At 36.0% G+C, this 18,402-nt stretch overlaps 1 protein-coding gene across 2 annotated transcripts in view; it reads right to left on the reverse strand.

Annotated features, from left to right (window-relative positions):
• Positions 1-18,402, reverse strand: part of MDGA2 (MAM domain containing glycosylphosphatidylinositol anchor 2) — a 925,908-nt gene that overhangs the window by 371,691 nt on the left and 535,815 nt on the right. For both annotated transcript variants that reach the window (XM_036269191.1, XM_036269200.1), the window contains one exon: positions 3,339-3,535. In XM_036269191.1, the coding sequence (XP_036125084.1) occupies positions 3,339-3,535 (197 nt within the window). The remainder of the gene's footprint in view (positions 1-3,338; positions 3,536-18,402) is intronic.

Below are 18,402 nucleotides of genomic sequence, written 5' to 3' on the forward strand. Positions count from 1 at the left end.
TAACTTGAAGTCAAGAAATAAAGATTCCACAGCCATGTCAAGTATATATATATTTTTAAATCCTCACCCGAGGACATTTTTCAATATTTTGTTCAGATACAGTGGGAGGGGGAGAGAGAGAGAGAAAGAGAGAGAGAGAGAGAGAGAGAGAAACATCGACGTGAAAGGGACACATCGAGTGGCTGCCACCCACACGACCCAACCAGGGCTGGGGACAAACTGCAACTGAGGTGCGTGCCCTTAGCGGGAACTGAACCTGGGTCTCTCTGGACCGCAGGCTGATGATCTAACCCCTGAGCCAAACCAGCCAGGCCTCAAGTATATAGTTTTTAATAGAAAAAATTATAACTATAAAATTGCCATAGTTTGGAAATTAAATGTTAAATAAGTTCAATTATAATATTATTCTAATTTGAAATTCACTAAGCTTTCTTTAGTAGGTGAAGAGGGATGGAGATATAGAGTGATTCAAGAATTACTAGAAACTTGGAGTCAATTGTACCCTTCCCATAGCTAGTAACTCACACATCTCCAACAGGAGTATTGGCTCAATATTTAACATTGACGTTTCATGAACATCTTCTGTGTGTAAGTCTAGCTGTTGCAAAGACAAAGCCTCTATAATTAGTGAGTGATATTCAAACACAAGATAACTTGATAGTTATAGTGCTATGAGAAAAAAAAAATTAAAATAAAACTGGGAGTTAGGAAAGAGTAACCATGAAAAGAAAGGGATGTTACTTCAGATGGATCTGCCAGGGAAGGCCTTTTGGAGGTGAGGAGTCCTGAGTATTAAGAAGAACCTGCCATAATATCTCAGTAAATGACATTCTGCATGGAGGAATTAACAGCACGCAGATGTTCGGCATTGGTGTGACTAGATGAGCAAGTGAGACATAAAAGATTAGGTAAGAAAGAGCAAGGCCAAGCCAGCTCAACATGGTCTAGTAGGCTCCAATACACTGAACCGTCCAAGCAGTTTTTATTCATTAGTGTTCATATTCACTAGAGATATTAAATCAGAAAAATGTTTACATTTTTACATGATCACTCAGATGTTTGAGTTTTCTGTAATAAAGCATAAAGCCAATTAAGAACCTGTTACCACATTCCATGGAGAGGGGTGGAGTCATGTGGTACAGTGAACTTGTGTTTTTTGGCCCACGTATAGTATATCAACCAGTATTTCCTGGGGCTGTAAGAGCTAAATTTTTCATGTGCTGCTTTCTATTCAAGAGTTTCTATCAGTCTGACCTATAAAATATGTTTAATATTAAAAAGTTAAGTGCATATATAACGTAAAAGTATTGATATATTTCTTGCTTCTGCATGATTGTTGGGCCAGATACAGGTACACAAGAATTTGAGAACATTAAGCAACATAATCAAGTAACCGAAGGCAGGAAAGACATTTTTAAATAAGAGCTATAACTGCATGCTATTGGCAGTTATCAACTGCAGCAAGTGAATCAGAGTTACAAAGAAAGCTTGTTTATTCCTTAAATATTTTTTAAAGAGAATTGATTCAAACACTCGAACAACAGAGGTGCACATACAAAGTTAGAGAAAGTCTGTGCTATTCATTTAGAAGAAAATGTCGGTACTGAAATGGTCAAATTAAAAGGTTGTTTCTCATGAAAGAATGGGAGATAAAAGACAGAAGAGAAGAATGAAAGTTATTTTAAAAGGCAGAATCAGCCCGGCCAGTGTGGCTCAGTGGTTGAGCATCACCCACGCACCAGGAGGTCGCTGGTTGGATTCCCAGTTGGGGCACATGCCCAAGTGGTGGGCCTGATCCCCAGTGTGGGTCATGCAGCCAATTAATGTTCTGTCTCATTGATGGTCCTCTCTCTCTCTCCCTTTCTCTAAAAATAAATAAACAAAAAAAATTAATAATAAAAAAAAGGCAGAATCAATTGCTAGTAGTTTGAGAGCTCTTATAAGGTGGTATTTTAGAGTTGCTAACAGAGAAATAGTAACAATTCAAAAGAATAAATAAAAAGTTGATAGTGCTTGTTTAGTAACTTTAAAAAATTCCTAATTCTTTTGAAAATATGAACTTTTCCCAAATTTATATAAGGCCCATGTGTTGATTTCCAAGTGATTAGACTCATCGGCAGGTAAGAAATAGCCATGTAGTGAACAGGTGTTTAGAATTACCCCAGTGCCTCTGAACAGTATCATGCTAAACAAGAAAACATGTTTTCTTATTTTTAAAAATATCCGTATTTTAAAACTGAATTGATAAAAGTATAATCAAAGATAATAGTTGATCATTTATCTGAATTTCTAAACCCTAGAAGCATCTAAACAAATACTGTTAACAATATTTTTTATTTTCTAACTACAAACATTTTGATTTTTTAAGAATAAACTTTTCTTTATTAGTTTTGTGCTCCTTTGCAGTCTTAAAAAAACATTCTTATTAAACGACATTCAAATATATTTCTACAAACTTCAATGTTGACTTCAAGAATTATTAATTTCTCACTCTAAATATATTACAGAAACATATTTCATATTAAATTCACTCAATGAAAAATTAATTTAATTTTATTTTTATAAAATAAGTTTTTTGTGTCTCATTAGATATTTTAGTTTTTACATAATTAAGGCTCCACTCATACATAATTGAGAACCAAAAATGAACATGTGAATTTAGACAATTTTTTTTCTAAAACCAAAGTGAAATAAATTTCAAATAGATGTCTTCATTGTTTTAAAACTTATTTATCATCTCCCAGCTGGTGTGTCTCAGTGGTTGAGCATCAGACCCCTGCACCAAGAGGTCACCGGTTTGATTTCCAGTAAGGCACATGCCCAGGTTGTGGGCCCAGTTCCCAGTGGGAGGCGTGCAAGAGGCAACCAATTGATGTTCTCTCTCATCAATGTTTCTATTTCTCTCTCCTTTTCCCTTCTTCTCTCTCTAAAATCATCAATTTAAAAAATATATTTAAAATTTATTTATCATTAGAATGAGGGAATCAAAGTCTTTTCTTTCATGAAATATTTTCCACAATAAAAAGCATTCAGCAAATGTATAATTATGTACTTGATAGTGAAACCTAGGTAAACTTATGAACAAAGATATATGTTAGGATAATTAATTTAAAATGCTTTTCAAGAGTTAACATTTTAAACTTAATTACCATGTGAAAAATAAACAAATTTTTCTTCATTATTTGAGTCTTCTGATTGATCAGTCAAGAATATATTGTTTTTTTAGAAGGCCATGTTTGAAGAAACTATATTTTTAAATAGATATAATATTGCATGCTGCTTGAATTAGGAAAGTATCCTAACAGGGTGGGGTGGATATACTATACCTTAATTCTTACCTGGGTAAAGAAGGGTTCATAAATCTCAACTCCTTTATCAGATCCTTGTAATAACACTTCCTGGCCACGTCTCCAACTGTACCGAACAGGTGGATTGGAATTGGCAACACACCTGAGGAATACTGTTCTCTCATAGTAAAACTGTTCTTTAGCTTCACCTATACTTTGATGAACAGTTACTACGGGATCATCCAAATCTAGAAAAAAATAAAAACAATGAAGTGTCAATGTTGAGTGACCTGGCTTCTGAAATATTTTACATATAAAGAAATAACCAAAGATGTATTTTAATTGATTTTATTGCTTATTGCTAAATTCATTATTTTCCATTAAGTTTATTGAATTTATTTATGGAGAAATTCCAAATCAGAGTTAATAAAGACAAGTAATATTTATTTCCAAAGATCTCTATTTGTTGAGCTAGTACAAATGACCTTGCATATTTATAACACTTTGCCAAAAGCAACATAAGACAGAGCTCCAAGAAAAACATCAGAATCAAAATTCTCAAATTCAAAAAATTAGCTAAAACAATGAACCACAGTGACAGGAAAATATCAAGTAGCTCAACTAACTCTTTCCCTGAACATACTTCTTCTGATTATTTATAAATGATATATTAAAAATAATCATAGAACTCTATTTACAAATTATTATAATCTTTATAGAAAGAAAATGTGATCTTGTACTGACTTAAATTTTTCCTTTGTCTTAGATTTTATACCTCAGAGCATATCTGTTGTTTTGAAATGTGCTAACAGAAACTACTATTAAAAGGCATTATTGCCCTGGCCAGTTTGGCTCAGTGGTTAGAGTATTGGACTGCAGACCAATGAGTCCCGGGTTCGATTCCGGTCAAGGGGTACCTTGGTTGCAGTTTGTCCCCAGACGGGTCATGCAGGAGGTAACCAGTCGATGTGTGTCTCTCACACTGACATTTCTCTCTCTCTCTATCTCCCTTCCACTATATCTGATGATAAAGAGAAAATTATCCTCTGGTGAGGATTTAAAAAAAAGGAATTATTACATGCATCCTAACTAAGGGATGTAGCCCTGGCCAGTGTGGCTCAGGGATAGAGCATCCGCCCGCAGACCAGAGAGTCCTGGGTTTGGTTCCTATAAGGGCACGTACCTCAGTTGCAGTTTGTCCCCAGCCTGGTTGGGGTCGTGTGGGTGGCAACCAGTTGATGTGTCTTTCTCACATCAATGTTTCTCTTTCTGTTTTCACCCCTCTCTCCCTCCCGCTCTTTCTGAAGATAAATGCAAAAATGTCCTTGGGTGAGGATAAAAAAAATTAAAAATATGGGATATATACCATAAAACTCAGCAGAAATTTTCTCGGAAAACAAATACATAAATATCTTGGTCTTGGTGGGTCACATAGTCTTTGTCTCAACTACTCAACTTTACCAATGTCATGTGAAAGCAGCCAAAGGCAATAGGTAAAATTAATATAAGATGAATGTTGCTGAGTTCTAGTAAAAGTTTATTTACAAATGCAAGTGCCCCAGTCCGGTTTGGCTCATGGGCAACTGTCTGCCATAGATTGCTAACCCCTGATATACCTACCATACCCCAGGTTCTTAAGAGAAAAGAAAAATAATCAAGAAGTGTACTTGCTTTAAAACAATTATATATTTAAAGGTTGCTAAAAGAGTAAATCTTAAAAGTTCTCATCACAAGAAAAATAAAATTGTAACTGTGTGTGGTGATGGATGATAACTAGACTTATTATGGTGATCATTGCACAATACACACAGATATTGAATCATTGTGTTGTACACTTGAAATTAATATGTTATATGTCCATTATATCACAATAAAAATGAAAAAATAAATAAATAAAAGAAGAGCTCTAGGTTCCATGTCTAGTATAAATTTAATCTATACTTATTAATAATGATGCAAAAATTAGCTGTATTCAAATATTAATTTCATTGAGCTTTACTCCTTGAGCTTTATAACTTTAAATATTTTCTTCTTCATTGATTTTAGAGAGAGAGAAACGGAGAGGGAGAGAGAGATAAAAATATCGATGAGAGAGAACATCGATTGACCACCTCCTGCATGCCCCCCAATGGGGATCAGGCCCACAACCTGGGCATGTGCCCCTACCAGGAATGGAACTGGTGACCTCTTGCTGCAAGGGTCCATGCTCAGCCACTGAACCACACCTGCTGAGGCTAGCTTTATAATTTTAAAAGGTAACTTAATCACCCTGGCCAGTTTTGCTCAGTGGTTAGAGTGTCAGTCCATGGACCAATGAGTCACATGTTCCATTCCTGTCAAGGGCATGTACATCAGTTGCAGTCCCTGGCCCTGGTCGGGGTCGTGTGGGAGGCAACCAGTCGATGTCTCTCTCTCACATTCATGTTTCTCTCTCTCTCCCTCTCTTCCTCTCTCTCCCTTCCACTTTATCTGAACAAAAATGAAAAAATATACCTGCATGAGGATTTAAAAAAATAAATAAATAAAATAAAATGTAACAATCTTTGTGGTCTTCAATTTCTTCATCCATTAAATGGGAATAACTATGGAACATATTAATAGAGCTGTTGGAGAGAGTTCTTAAGGCCTTAGCACATAATAAATGCTCAATAAAATTGAGTTATTATTATTAATAGGATTTCATTTAGATTTCCATTAATTCTATGTTGTTTTCATGCATTTATCTCACCAATTTATAATGAACTCACTTTTCATTTCATAGGTAAAAATGTCACTTTCCCATTTGTTCAAGCTATCAAATATTTTTACATGACAAACATTTTTTATGTGAAATCTGAAAAGAAGCTACCATATATTTATATAAATGTAGTGGTGAGGTGTGTGAGCCCATGCTACCCTGAATATTTAAAAGACATTCTTTCCTAGAAAAAATTCTTTTTTGACATATGACTGAAAGCCAGCAAAGTATTAAAGTTAGAGTTGCCCTAAGGAATCAAAATTAAGAACAGAAACCCAGCCAGTGTGGCTCAGTGTTTAAGCGTCTACCCGTGCACCAAGAGGTCCTCGGTTTGATTCCCAATCAGGACACATGCCCAGGTTATGGGCATGATCCCCAGTGAGGGGCATGCAGGAGGCGGCCAATCGATGTTCTCTCTCTTTGATGTTTCTCTCTCTCTCTCTCCCTCTCCCTTCCTCTCTCTCTAAAATCAATAAAGAAAAAAAAATATTAAGAACAGAATCCCAAATTTCCCCAGCTTAAAAAGGAGGCGGGGCGGAGGTCACATATGAATTACTTGACAATTCTACTTTGTTTTTTTATTGATTAATTTATTTTTGTTACAGATGTTTCTCCTTTTCCGCCCACTGATTCCCCCCTCCCCCTCCCTGCAGCCCTGTCCCCAGCTTTGTTGTCCAAGTCCATCGTTCATGCATACATGCATATAAGTTCTGTGGTTTACAATTCTACTTTGGTTTCTCATTTTGCAACATTCTGAGGTTTTAGTTTTTTCCACATTAGAATCTTTTCACAGCTTCCTGAAAGGCCTCTTAGTCTGGTTGTATAAGTTTACAGAACAACTGCTGCTTCTCAGTAAACTTTAATGAACTTTCTGTTTAAATTCACTCTAATGGCTGTGCAGGGATATACGCTGTTTGGTTTAAATAAGCTGGAGTACTTAGGGATTCTAGCATCATTATCATGAAATATTTACAGGTTTTCAAATCATATTAAATCTTACAGGAGACTGATGAACTGAATTCAGCCTTAGTGACTTAAAAAATAAGGTAGACAATTTATGTTGTGATCAATTATAGACATTTTTCTCCTTGACCAAAATGATTTCTTACAGGATTAGTCTCATTTATAGAAAATGTGAGCTATGTTATGTTGGAAAAAAAAATTCTGAAGCCAGAAAGTTTAAAAACAAAAAATCAAATCAAATTGGACGGTAAACATTATAACAACGATGGATCTCCTTGGGTTCAACATAGTTAATAAAATCGTACTTTCTAACATCAATTTATTGATTCCCATTAATTCTATGTTGATATTTCTCTGGCTCTCTTCTTATTAAGTGGTGGTGTCAAAAGTTTGTTAGAAGTAGACAAAACTTGAACAGTCATTTTTGAACACGCTGTTACCTGAAATGGATGATTTTTGGGTCACTGGCCATCGGAGAATATGATCTTATGACAACCAATCTTACTGAACATTGCATTGTTAATTCACCAATGTTTAGGAATGTTTACTTCATAAAGCTTCTAAGTCAATTTTTTTTTATTTTAAAATAAATATGCCAAAACAAGATTTCTTTTAAACAAGCCAAATAATGGCATGGCTAAAAAAAAAATCTATTTTCAGTGAGATTTATATACATATGCTATGCAGTTTGAGAAATTCATATATATGTGTATATATATACACACACACATATATATTCACTTAAAATATATGTTTAACATATACTCTCTATATTATTGAATGTATACTGAATATGTGTATTTGCCTTTGGTCAGGTTTTTTGTAAAAGAGACCCTAAAACAGAGATATCTGTGCAGAAAATGTACAAACATACCTCAGAGATATTGCATGCTCAGCTCTAGTACACCACAACAAAGCAAGTATCACAATAAAGTGAGTTTTACTAATTTTTTGGTTTGCCAGGACATATAAAAGTTACATTTACACTATAACGTGGTCCAGAGATTTTCAACCTTTTTCATCTCATAGCATACACAAATCTAATTACTAAAATTCTGTGGTACACAAAAAAATATATATTTTTTTGCTGATCTGACCAAAAAATAGGTATATTTTTGATTCATTCACACTGAATAGCTATTGTTGTATTGGCTGTTGTCATTTTTTTTGACAATCTAAGGAAAATAGGTCAGTGCCCCTGACTAAATAGGCAAGTATTGCATGTTTTAAAATTTCTTGTGGCACACCAGTTAAAAATTGCTGCTATAGTCTACTACATGTATAATAGCATTATGTCTAAAAAACAATGTAAAACATTTAATTAAAAGTATTTTAGCCCTGGCTGGTTTGCCTTAGCAATTAAAGTGTCAGCCCATGGACCAATGGGCCACAGGTTCAATTCCGATCAAGGGCACATCCTTCAGTTTGTCCCTGGTCCTGGTCAGGGTCATACAGGAGGTAACCAGTTGATGTGTCCCTCTCATCAATGTTTTTCTCTCTTTCCCTCCCACTCTATCTGAATATAAATAGAAAAATATGCTTGGGTGAGGATTTTAAAAAATGTGTTTATTATAAAAATTGCTAACCATTATCTAAGCCTTCGGGGAATCATAATCTTTCTGCTGGTGGAGGATCTTATGTCAATGTTGATGGCTGCTGACTGATCAGGGTGGTGGTTGCAGTAGACTGGGGTGGCTGTGGTAATTTCTTAAAGTAAGACAATGACGTCTGTCTCATTAATTGACTCTCCCTTTCATGAACAATTTCTCTGTAGCATGTGATTCTGTTTGATAGTATTTTATGCTCAGCAGAACTTTTTCAAAATTGGAGTCATCCTCTTAAACTCTTCCACTGATTTATCAACTAAGTTTATGTAATATTCTAAATCCTTTGTTGTCATTTCAAAGACCCTTACAGCATCTTCAAGAGGAGTAGATTTCTTCTCAAGAAACTACTTTCCTTGCTCATCTATAAGAAGCAATTCCTCATTCATTCAAGTTTTATTGTGAAACTGCAACTCAGTCACATCTTCAGGCTCCACTTTTAATTCTAGTTCTCTAACTATTTCCACCATATCTGCAGTTACTCCTCCACTGAAATCCTGAATCCCCAAAGTCACTCATGAGTGTTGGAACCAATTTCTTGCAAACCCCCATTAATGTTGATATTTGACCTCTTCACATGAATTAGGACTGCTTTTAATGACATCTAGAATGATACATTTTTTTTTCCAGAAAGTTTTCATTTTCCTTTGCTCAGATTCATCAAGGAATTAATATGTATCACAAATAGAGCCTTACAAAATGTATTTATCAAATAAGACTTGAAAGTCAAAATTACTCCTTGATCCATTGGCTGCAGAAGAGATGTTGTCAGCAAGCATGAAAACAACATTAACCTCATATATCTCCATCAGAGCTCTGAGGTGACCAGGTACACTGTCAGTGAGCAGTAATATTTTGAAAAGAATCTTTTTTTCTGAGCAGTAGGTCTGAAGAGTGGGTTTAAAATTATTCAGTAAAGCATGTTGTAAACAGATGTGCTATCATCCAGGCTTTGTTGTTCTAATAATAGAACATAGGCAGAGTAGATTTAGCATAATTCTTAATGGTCCTGGGATTTTCATAATATTAAATGAGCGTTGGCTTCCACTTAAAGTCACTGGCTGCATTAGCCCCTAAGAAGCAAGTCACCCTATCCTTTGAAGCTCTCCAGCCAGGCATTTTCTCCTCTCCATTTGTACAAGTCTCAGATAGCAACTTCTTCCAAATAAGACTGTTTTAACTACATTAAAATCTGTGTTAGCTAGATTTCCTGGATAATTTCCTGCAGCTTCTCCATCAGCGCTTGCTGCTTCGCCTTGCACTTTCATGGTAAGGAGACAACTTCTTTCCTTAAACCTCATGACCAAACCTCTGTTACATTCAAACTTTTCTTCTGCAATTTCTTCAGCTCTCTCAGCTTTCACAGAATTAAGGAGAGTTAGGGCCTTGCTCTGGATTAAGCTTTGGTTTAAGGAAGTGTTATGTCTGGTTTGGTCTTCTATCTACACCACTGTAACTTTCTCCATATCAGCAATACAGCTGTTCGGCTTTCTTTATTATTCATGCGTTAACTGGAGTAACAATTTTAATTTCTTTCAGGAATGTTTCCTTTGCATTCAGAATGTGGATAACTGTTTGACACAAGAGGCTTAGCTTTTGGCCTATCTCAGGTTTTGACATGCCTTCCTCACTAAATTTAATCATTCTAGCTTCTAATTTAAAGTGATGTGTGGCTCTTCCTTTCATTTGAACATTAGAGGCCACTGCAGGGTTATTAATGGCCTAATTTCAATATATTTATTTCTCAGTGAATAGGTTGGTGGAGTAGTCACACATATACAACATTTATTGATTAAGTTTGCTATTTTATATTGGCATGGTTCTTGGTGCCCCAGAATAATTACAATAAAGCAGATCACAACAAAATGTGATATTCCTGTACTGGAAAGTACTTTCTAGGTCAACATGACTGGGTGATAGAAGGAAGTAGGATTATTTAAGAGAAGAATTAGACTACAGTGCAATTGCAACAAATGTCTCAGTAGCTCTAGAGAAGTCTTGAAGTTGTGATGGTCCCTCAGAGCTGTCTTGACCTAAAGCAATGAAGCTAAGACTTTATACAACCTCCCCCATTAATCAGTTCTAGTATGTGTGCTTCTCCCCACCAGGGTGCATGATCTGGGGAGGGGTAGCTTTGTTTGGCTTAGGGCAATTTCTAGAGAAGGATTTAGCTGTTCACCATCAGCTACTATAACTCTCAGCAGCTAGAGGAATGAGACCTTTAGTTCTGAGGAAGGTATCTAACCATTATAGCAACCAGTCAGATCCACTTGCTAGGCATGATAATTCATTCTACCTGAGAAAAAGTACTGGATGATTCAAATTTTTTGGTACTATTTTCAAAAGAAACTATGCTGGCATAATTTTCATCATCTCCTACTATTAACATTCTAGATTGCCCTATCCTGAGTTAGTACATCTTTTGGTGTAAATATCTAGTGAGCTTACTAGAACTTTTTCACTGAGAGTTTTGATTCTCTGGTCACCATGTCCTTCTCAAGTCATTGCTGAGATACTTATCTGTTTAACACCAAAACTGAACAATGAAATAACAAACAATGACTCTGAGACAACTGGGTATCAAACATATCCTTTACTGCCTCACTGTGTAAAACAGTTCTACCTCCAGCTGCTCATATGGGCCACTCATGCCAAGATGGTGACTCCTCTTATTTTCTGTTTCTAACACAGAAATCCTAAAGTAACTGAGTTGTAGCCATTGTTTAAATATTAATGGGACTTTCTGCTGAGTCATTTAATGGTAGCTTTTTTCCTTTTCTGAGAACTTGGACTTCTAAACTGGCAGAGGCCACAGATGTGGGAAGGGAAATATAGATCCCCCAAGTAAGTTGTTGAATGTGACAGTAGTAAGTGGGGTCACTCCTTGATTCTTGAATCTATGTATTCTATAGGAAAAATAAAAACCTCATATAATAATGGCCATGGATTTAGGAAGTATACTGCCTCTTGGAAGACAGCACACCCTTCTTACTGGATATTATCTCTCCAATACTCAGCGGCCCCATCCAAAGGATGTTCTACCACTCTAATATGTTGGCATATTTAGGTGGTGTAGAATATGATGTGAACAGATAATCCCAGGGCAATGTTTCCACTGCTACATTCTCACAGTTGTAAAACATGCCCTGGTTCTAGGAGTGGTTAGGTAGGATCATGTGTTAAGTCTAAAACATTCTAAAAGCTTTTTGATAGGACTGCTGGTGGCATATAAAATTCAGTCAAAACTATGCACTGTTGCTTTTAGAGTTAAAAAAAATGCCTAATGTAATCAACTTGCTACCAAGGAGATGGTTGGCATTCATGAAGAGTAGTGCTTTATAAAGAGCCATGTGTTTGTCTCTGTTGCTTCAAGGTAGAATGTTGAGTAGTGGCAGTACACATATCAATCTTCACAATCATAACCCATGTTTCAAGTTTATGCACAGCCTCCATCCTTACCATTATGATTATATTTTTCATGAGCCTGCTATGCCAGCTAAGGATGACCAATGGCAGATGCTGGTTGATATCAACTATCTGTATTATTCTGTCTACTTCACTCTTTTGTGATTCTCCTGCTATGGATATTTTTTGGTGCTCATTAATATGCAATACAAATATCATCACACTTTGTGCCACTCCCATAGGTCCAACAAAATACTTTAACAGATCTCTTTCTACAAAAGTGTTTGACCAAGTATTCCACCTAAATAAGAGTTCTACCCACTGAGAAGATTTTCCCTTATTTTTGTCTATCAGGGACATCCTGGATGGGGTTCTTGTGAAGTAGCAGTCTAATTTTTAACTTGTGTACATATACTGAGCTGACCCATCATGAAAGTAGCTGAGTTTATTTTCTCCATTATCTGTTCATAAGTGACCCTCCCTCTATGTGGCCAGATAGGAACCAAGAAAGAGGCAATGATAAAACACTGATACATGCCATGGGGCTCTGGCTACCTGCTCGTATAGTATACTTGGACTCTTTATCCCTGGCCATGCCTCATTCTGGTTGTATCGTTTCTATCTAATGATGGAATACTGATGAGTCTACCAATTTTATACTGGTTGCTAGTAGAAATAACAAAATCCAAATGCTGGTTGGCAGTTCAGGCCATATTGCCATTAGATGTTGTATATCTAGGCACTCCACTTTTACCAATATCCAGTAGCACACTAGGAGCTATTTTATGAAAGGTGTATAATTCCCGACTGCAGAAGGCATGGCCTTACTCATAATCCTAAAAAATGTACTTTATTATTCTTCTATAGGGATTACTATGAAAAAACACACAGCACCTTTTCCAGCACTGATACATCTAATATAGATTCTCCTGGGTTGTGTGACTTAAAGATCAGGGCCTCTTGCATCACAGTGTGGGCCTGTTACAGAACCCTTTCTACTTTGAGACTGAGTTGAAGCTGATAATTTTTCAAATCACCCAATAAATGGATTGAAATGGTATTTCCAAGGGTGGAATATGACCGAGAACCCAAAGAGACCTCGTAGACATTGTGTTTCCATCTGAAGAATGGGGATTGTGAGATGCAATAATTGGCACTTTAGCCCTGGCCAGTTTGGCTCAGCGGTTAGAGCATCGGCCTGCGGTCCGGAGAGACCAGGGTTTGGTTCCCGCTAAGGGCACGTACTTCGGTTGCAGTTTGTCCCCGGCCCTGGTTGGTTGTGCGGGTGGCAGCCACTCAATGTGTCCCTTCACGTCGATGTTTCTCTCTCTCTCTCCCTTCCTCTCTCTCCCTCCCACTCTATCTGTACAAAAACTGGAAAAATATCCTCGGGTGAGGATAAAAAAAAAATAAATAAATAATTGGCACTTTAATTTGGAGGGAATGTTCTGGCAAGCTGCAGACCACTGGATCTCTAAACTTTTGCTAATATTGTGGGTCACTGAATCCCCATAGGCTTTTCCAATCCTCTGGATTATGTGAGTCCTACCAACATAGACAATGTACTAGCCATTTTTGTTCCTCTGAACCAAGAAATATAATCTTATTGAAGTTGATTTAGCTTTAGGGCAATACTGCAAAAGTATGCTATTTTCTGTCCAAAATGAATGTAAATTATTCCTGATCTTCTTTCCCAGAAGAAATAAAAAAAAAGAGTACATTAACTAGATCACTGGATATATACCATATATGAAGCCATGTTAATCTAATCTAGCAAAAATACCATATCTCCCATAAGTTACAATCAGGACAGTCCTTGGATGAGCTTTTGATAGTCCACTATCATCCTCCAGGATCTCTAGTTTTGGCAGGAGATATCAAAGTCAAAGTCAATAATGGAATATATTATGGAATATAATATGGACACCACCCCCCAAGCACATCTCTTAAGATTTTAAGTGTAGCATTAATATCTACTGTTTCCTCTAGGATATGATGTAATGTTTTATATATCTCAGCTGGAAGTGGGAGCATTACAGAGGTTTTTACTTGGACTTCTGACTAGGATAGCTCCCATCCCTGGGGCCAAGGAATAAACAGAGGTTCTGACAAGTAGTAAATATGTTCATTCCAATTATACAATTGAAAATTTGGTTAATGACAACAAGGTGGAATTGTGGACTAGTAGACACAATATGAGCAAGTTGTGGGTCACAATCCCATTTCTTACCTACCACCCTGTGTCCAAATCTAACACTATAAGGGCATAATGATTCTGTAGAATCTTAGGTATGAAGGTCAGCCTGGATCTGTGTACAACAGTCCTCAAAATGTTTCAGAAGCTCACTTTTCCTAGTATATAGGTTCTTTGAAGAAAATATGGGTAATTATTACCATTTTTATTTCCTATGGTGTTTCAGGGCTATTTCTGGTGACTCAGTTTTCCATTTAGTAAAAGAATTCAAGGTCTGAAAATCATGTCAGGTTTAGAAATTGGGCAAGGAGTTATGAATTGTTATTATATGACTACATTCAGCCTCCTGATTGTCCATCTGATTTCTTTAATTGTGTAGATTGGGTAATATCTTTCTTGACTGTCCATTTATTTAGCTCCAAGAGATTTTTTGTTATATTAATCATCTCTAGCCCTTTGTGAGTTCAGAGTGCTGGATATATCTGAAATAGTGAATCAAGATCATTGTGCCCACCTAGCTTATAACATTTAAGTCCTGCCACCTAACTTCTAATATTTTGAGATCCTAGCATCCACATTTTTATCAAGTAGTTCAAATCGTAATAGCTTCTTTTGCTATCAACATTTGCTTGCAGAGAACAGTCACCTCTTAGTTTCTCAATGATGCCTGTATCTCAGTTATCAGCACATCCTTTAGGGATGTCCTCCAAGCTTTTACACAGAGTATAGTGAGTTGATGATTTTTTTTATACTCTAACTAACATGTTCACATATTTGAGTCTTTCAATCCTTTTTTTTTTTTTTCTACTCTACACAGCAGTACCACCATTTAAATTTATTTTATTGGAAATCACTATTTTACCTAAACTTCTCAGAGTTATCCTATGAGTAGGAACTATCTTCTGTTATTCTTGCCAATGTACTAAATTTCATATCATAGGACAATGCTCCCATATAAATAAACACTTATTATCCATCTCCATTTGATCTTACTCTCCTTAACTAATCTTGATCAGTCTTATTCTTCATCCCACTTGATCCAGCAGCTTTAGGATCCAACCCCATATATATTCTCCTGATTCCTGCCAATATATTGGCTAGGGTCTACAGCTTATTTGAAGAATAGGCCCTTTATTCTCATACATGCAGCATTTCCATGGCCAAATAATGACATCCATTGACTCTGTATATTGATCTGGAGGCTAGGAATGGAGGTGAGGGTACATTTAGTAACATAAAAGGGAAAAGTTTCTGCAACATCTTTATGTGAGATAGAAGTGATAGTCTCTAATTGGGAGAAAAGGGTCCGCTTCTTTAAGCCCAAAAAATTTAGAAAGATCTAGGGTTTAAAGGTTCCTGAAATCATGAATATACTCTACTACCCAAGACAGAGTTCTACTTGCTCCAACCAGGATTCAGAGGCTGGTTTTAGTACTCCGGCTTCTCTGAAGCTCTACTATACTCCTAAACAAGGTCTAAATCTTATTGTCAACTTTTATGGCCTCTGGTTAAAGAAGATAAATGAGACCTCTTAGACATAGTGAAGGCAGCACCTGTATAAGTTTCATGACATGGTCAGGGTTGAGCCTCACATTCAGCCAGCTGGAGGCGGAGCCCACTGATAAATAGTACAATAGCAATCAAGCTCAATTGTAGAGCGTCGGTCCACAGACCAATGAGCCGTGGGTTTGATTCAGGCCAAGGGCATGTACCTCAGTTGCGTTTTGTCCCCGGTCCTGGTCAAGGTCCTACAGGAGGCAACCAGTTGATGTGTCCCTCTCACATCAATGTTTCTCTCTATATCCTTTTCTCTCCAATTCTCTCCCTCCCACTCTTTCTGAAGATAGATGGAAAAATATCTTCAGGTGAGGATTAAAAAAAAAAGACCCAATTATAACAGGAGGGCCCATGTAACCCACAAGGGGAATTACTAGAGCATCCAGATCAGAAAATCAACAAGACTACACTTGTGGGTCTCACAAGAAACCCACTATAAAATGTCACCCCATAAAGATTGGGAGTCATAGTAGTCCTATGCAATACATAAAAACAGAAAGAAACAGTAAAAATGGGGAAAACAGAAACAGGCCCCAAATGAAAAAACAGAAGGAATCTACAGAAAAAGAGCTAAATAAAATGGAGGCAAACAACTTATCAGAAATAGAGTATAAATAATTATTTTCAGAATGCTCAACAGCATGAAAAAGGACAAAGAAACCATGAAAAATAAGTAGATGAAAATGAAGAACAACATGTATGAATTAAAGAATACACCGGAAGAAATAAACAGTAGGTTAGAAGAAACCAAGGATGTAATCAGCAACTTAGAAAACAAGGTTAAAAAAAATCACTCTATCAGAGCAGCAAAAAGGAAAAAAATAAAATAAAAAGCAGGAGGATATTTTAAGGAAACTTTGGGACACTGTGAAATGTAACAACTTCTGCATCACAGGGTTATGAGAGGGAAAAAAAAGTGAGCAAGAGATAGAGAATCTGTTTGAAAAAATAATGACAGAAAAGTTTCATAACCTGATAAAGAAAATAGTAACACAAGTTCAGGAAGCACAACAGCATCTGATAAAAATAAAGGAAAGGAGAAGCACATGAAGACACATCATGATTAAAATTTCAAAGGTTAAAGACAAAGTGAGAATCTTATAGGCAGAAGAGAGAGACAGTCAGTTCCATACCAGGGACTTTCCATACACAGTCAGCTGATTCCTCAACAGAAACACAACAGGCCAGAAGTGAATGGCATGAAGTATTCAAAGCAATAAAAAGCAAGGCTCAAACAGACTACTCAATCCAGCAAGGTTATCATTAAAAATTGAGGGTCAAATAAAGAACTTCCCAGACAAAAAAAAAAAAAAAAAGCTAAAGGAATTTATTACCACCAAACTAGCACTGAAAGAGATGTTAAAGGGACTGTTGTAAGAACAAGAAATAAAAAGAGAGGGGAACATAGGCATAAAGAATAAAAACAGCATTAAATAAGTACCTATCAATAAAAAACTTAAATATAAATGGATTAAATGTTCCAAAAGACATAGGGTAGCTGAATGGGTAACAAAACAGGACCCATATAGATATGCTGTCTACAAGAGACCCACCTCAGAGAAAAAGACACAGGATGAGAGTGAAAGGATAGAAAAAAATATTCCAAGCAAAAATAAATAAAAAATAACAACAACAACAAAATGAAAGCACAAAACACAAAGCAAAAAAAACCTGAGGTAGCAGTACTTTTATTTGACAAAATAGACCTCGATGCAAAGGCCATACAGAGAAGGTCAGTACATAATACTAAAAAGATCAATCCAACAAGAAAATATGATCCTTGTAAACATACACACACTCAATATAGGAGCACCTAAATATATATATATTATATATATATAAGATTATATAAGAGAAACATCAGCATCAATATGGTCATAGTAAGGGACTTTAATATCCCACTGATATCACTGGATAGATCTTCCAGACAAAAAATCAACATGAAAACAGCGACCTTAAATGACACACTAGATCAGATGGATTTAATTGGTATTTACAGATCATTTTATCCCAAAGAAACAGAATATACATTCTTCTCAAGTACATATGGAACATTCTCAAAAATAGACTACAAGTTAGAATAAAAATTAAGTGTTGCCAAATTCAAGATTGAAATCTATTAAGCATTTTTTTGGCATAAAACTAGATATCAACTACAAAAAGAAACTTAGAAATATCCACACATGTGGAGGATAAATAGCATGATATTAAACAATGAATGGATTACCAATGAGATCAAGGAAGAAATCAAAACTTCTTGGAAACAAATGAAAATGAACACACAAGAATCCAAAATCTATGGAACACATCAAAAGAAGTCATGAGAGGGAAGTTCATAGCTTTACAGGCCTACCACAAGAAAAATAGAAAAATGTCAAATAAACAATCTAACTTTACAACTAAAAGAACTAGAAAAAGAACAAGAAAGCCCAGAGTAAGCATATGGAATAAAATAATAAAGATCAGAGTGAAAATGATGACATAAAGACTAAGAAAACAATACAAAAGATCAATGAAACCATGATCTGGTTCTATGAAAAGATAAACAAGTTTGAAGAACCTTTAGCCAGGCTCATCAAAAAACAAAGAGAAAGGACCCAAATAAATAAAACCAGAAATGAAAGAGGTGAAGTAACAACTGACATAATAGAAATA

The sequence above is a fragment of the Molossus molossus genome, unplaced genomic scaffold (genome assembly GCF_014108415.1).
Source record: "Molossus molossus isolate mMolMol1 unplaced genomic scaffold, mMolMol1.p scaffold_m16_p_1, whole genome shotgun sequence".
Taxonomy (NCBI): domain Eukaryota; kingdom Metazoa; phylum Chordata; class Mammalia; order Chiroptera; family Molossidae; genus Molossus; species Molossus molossus.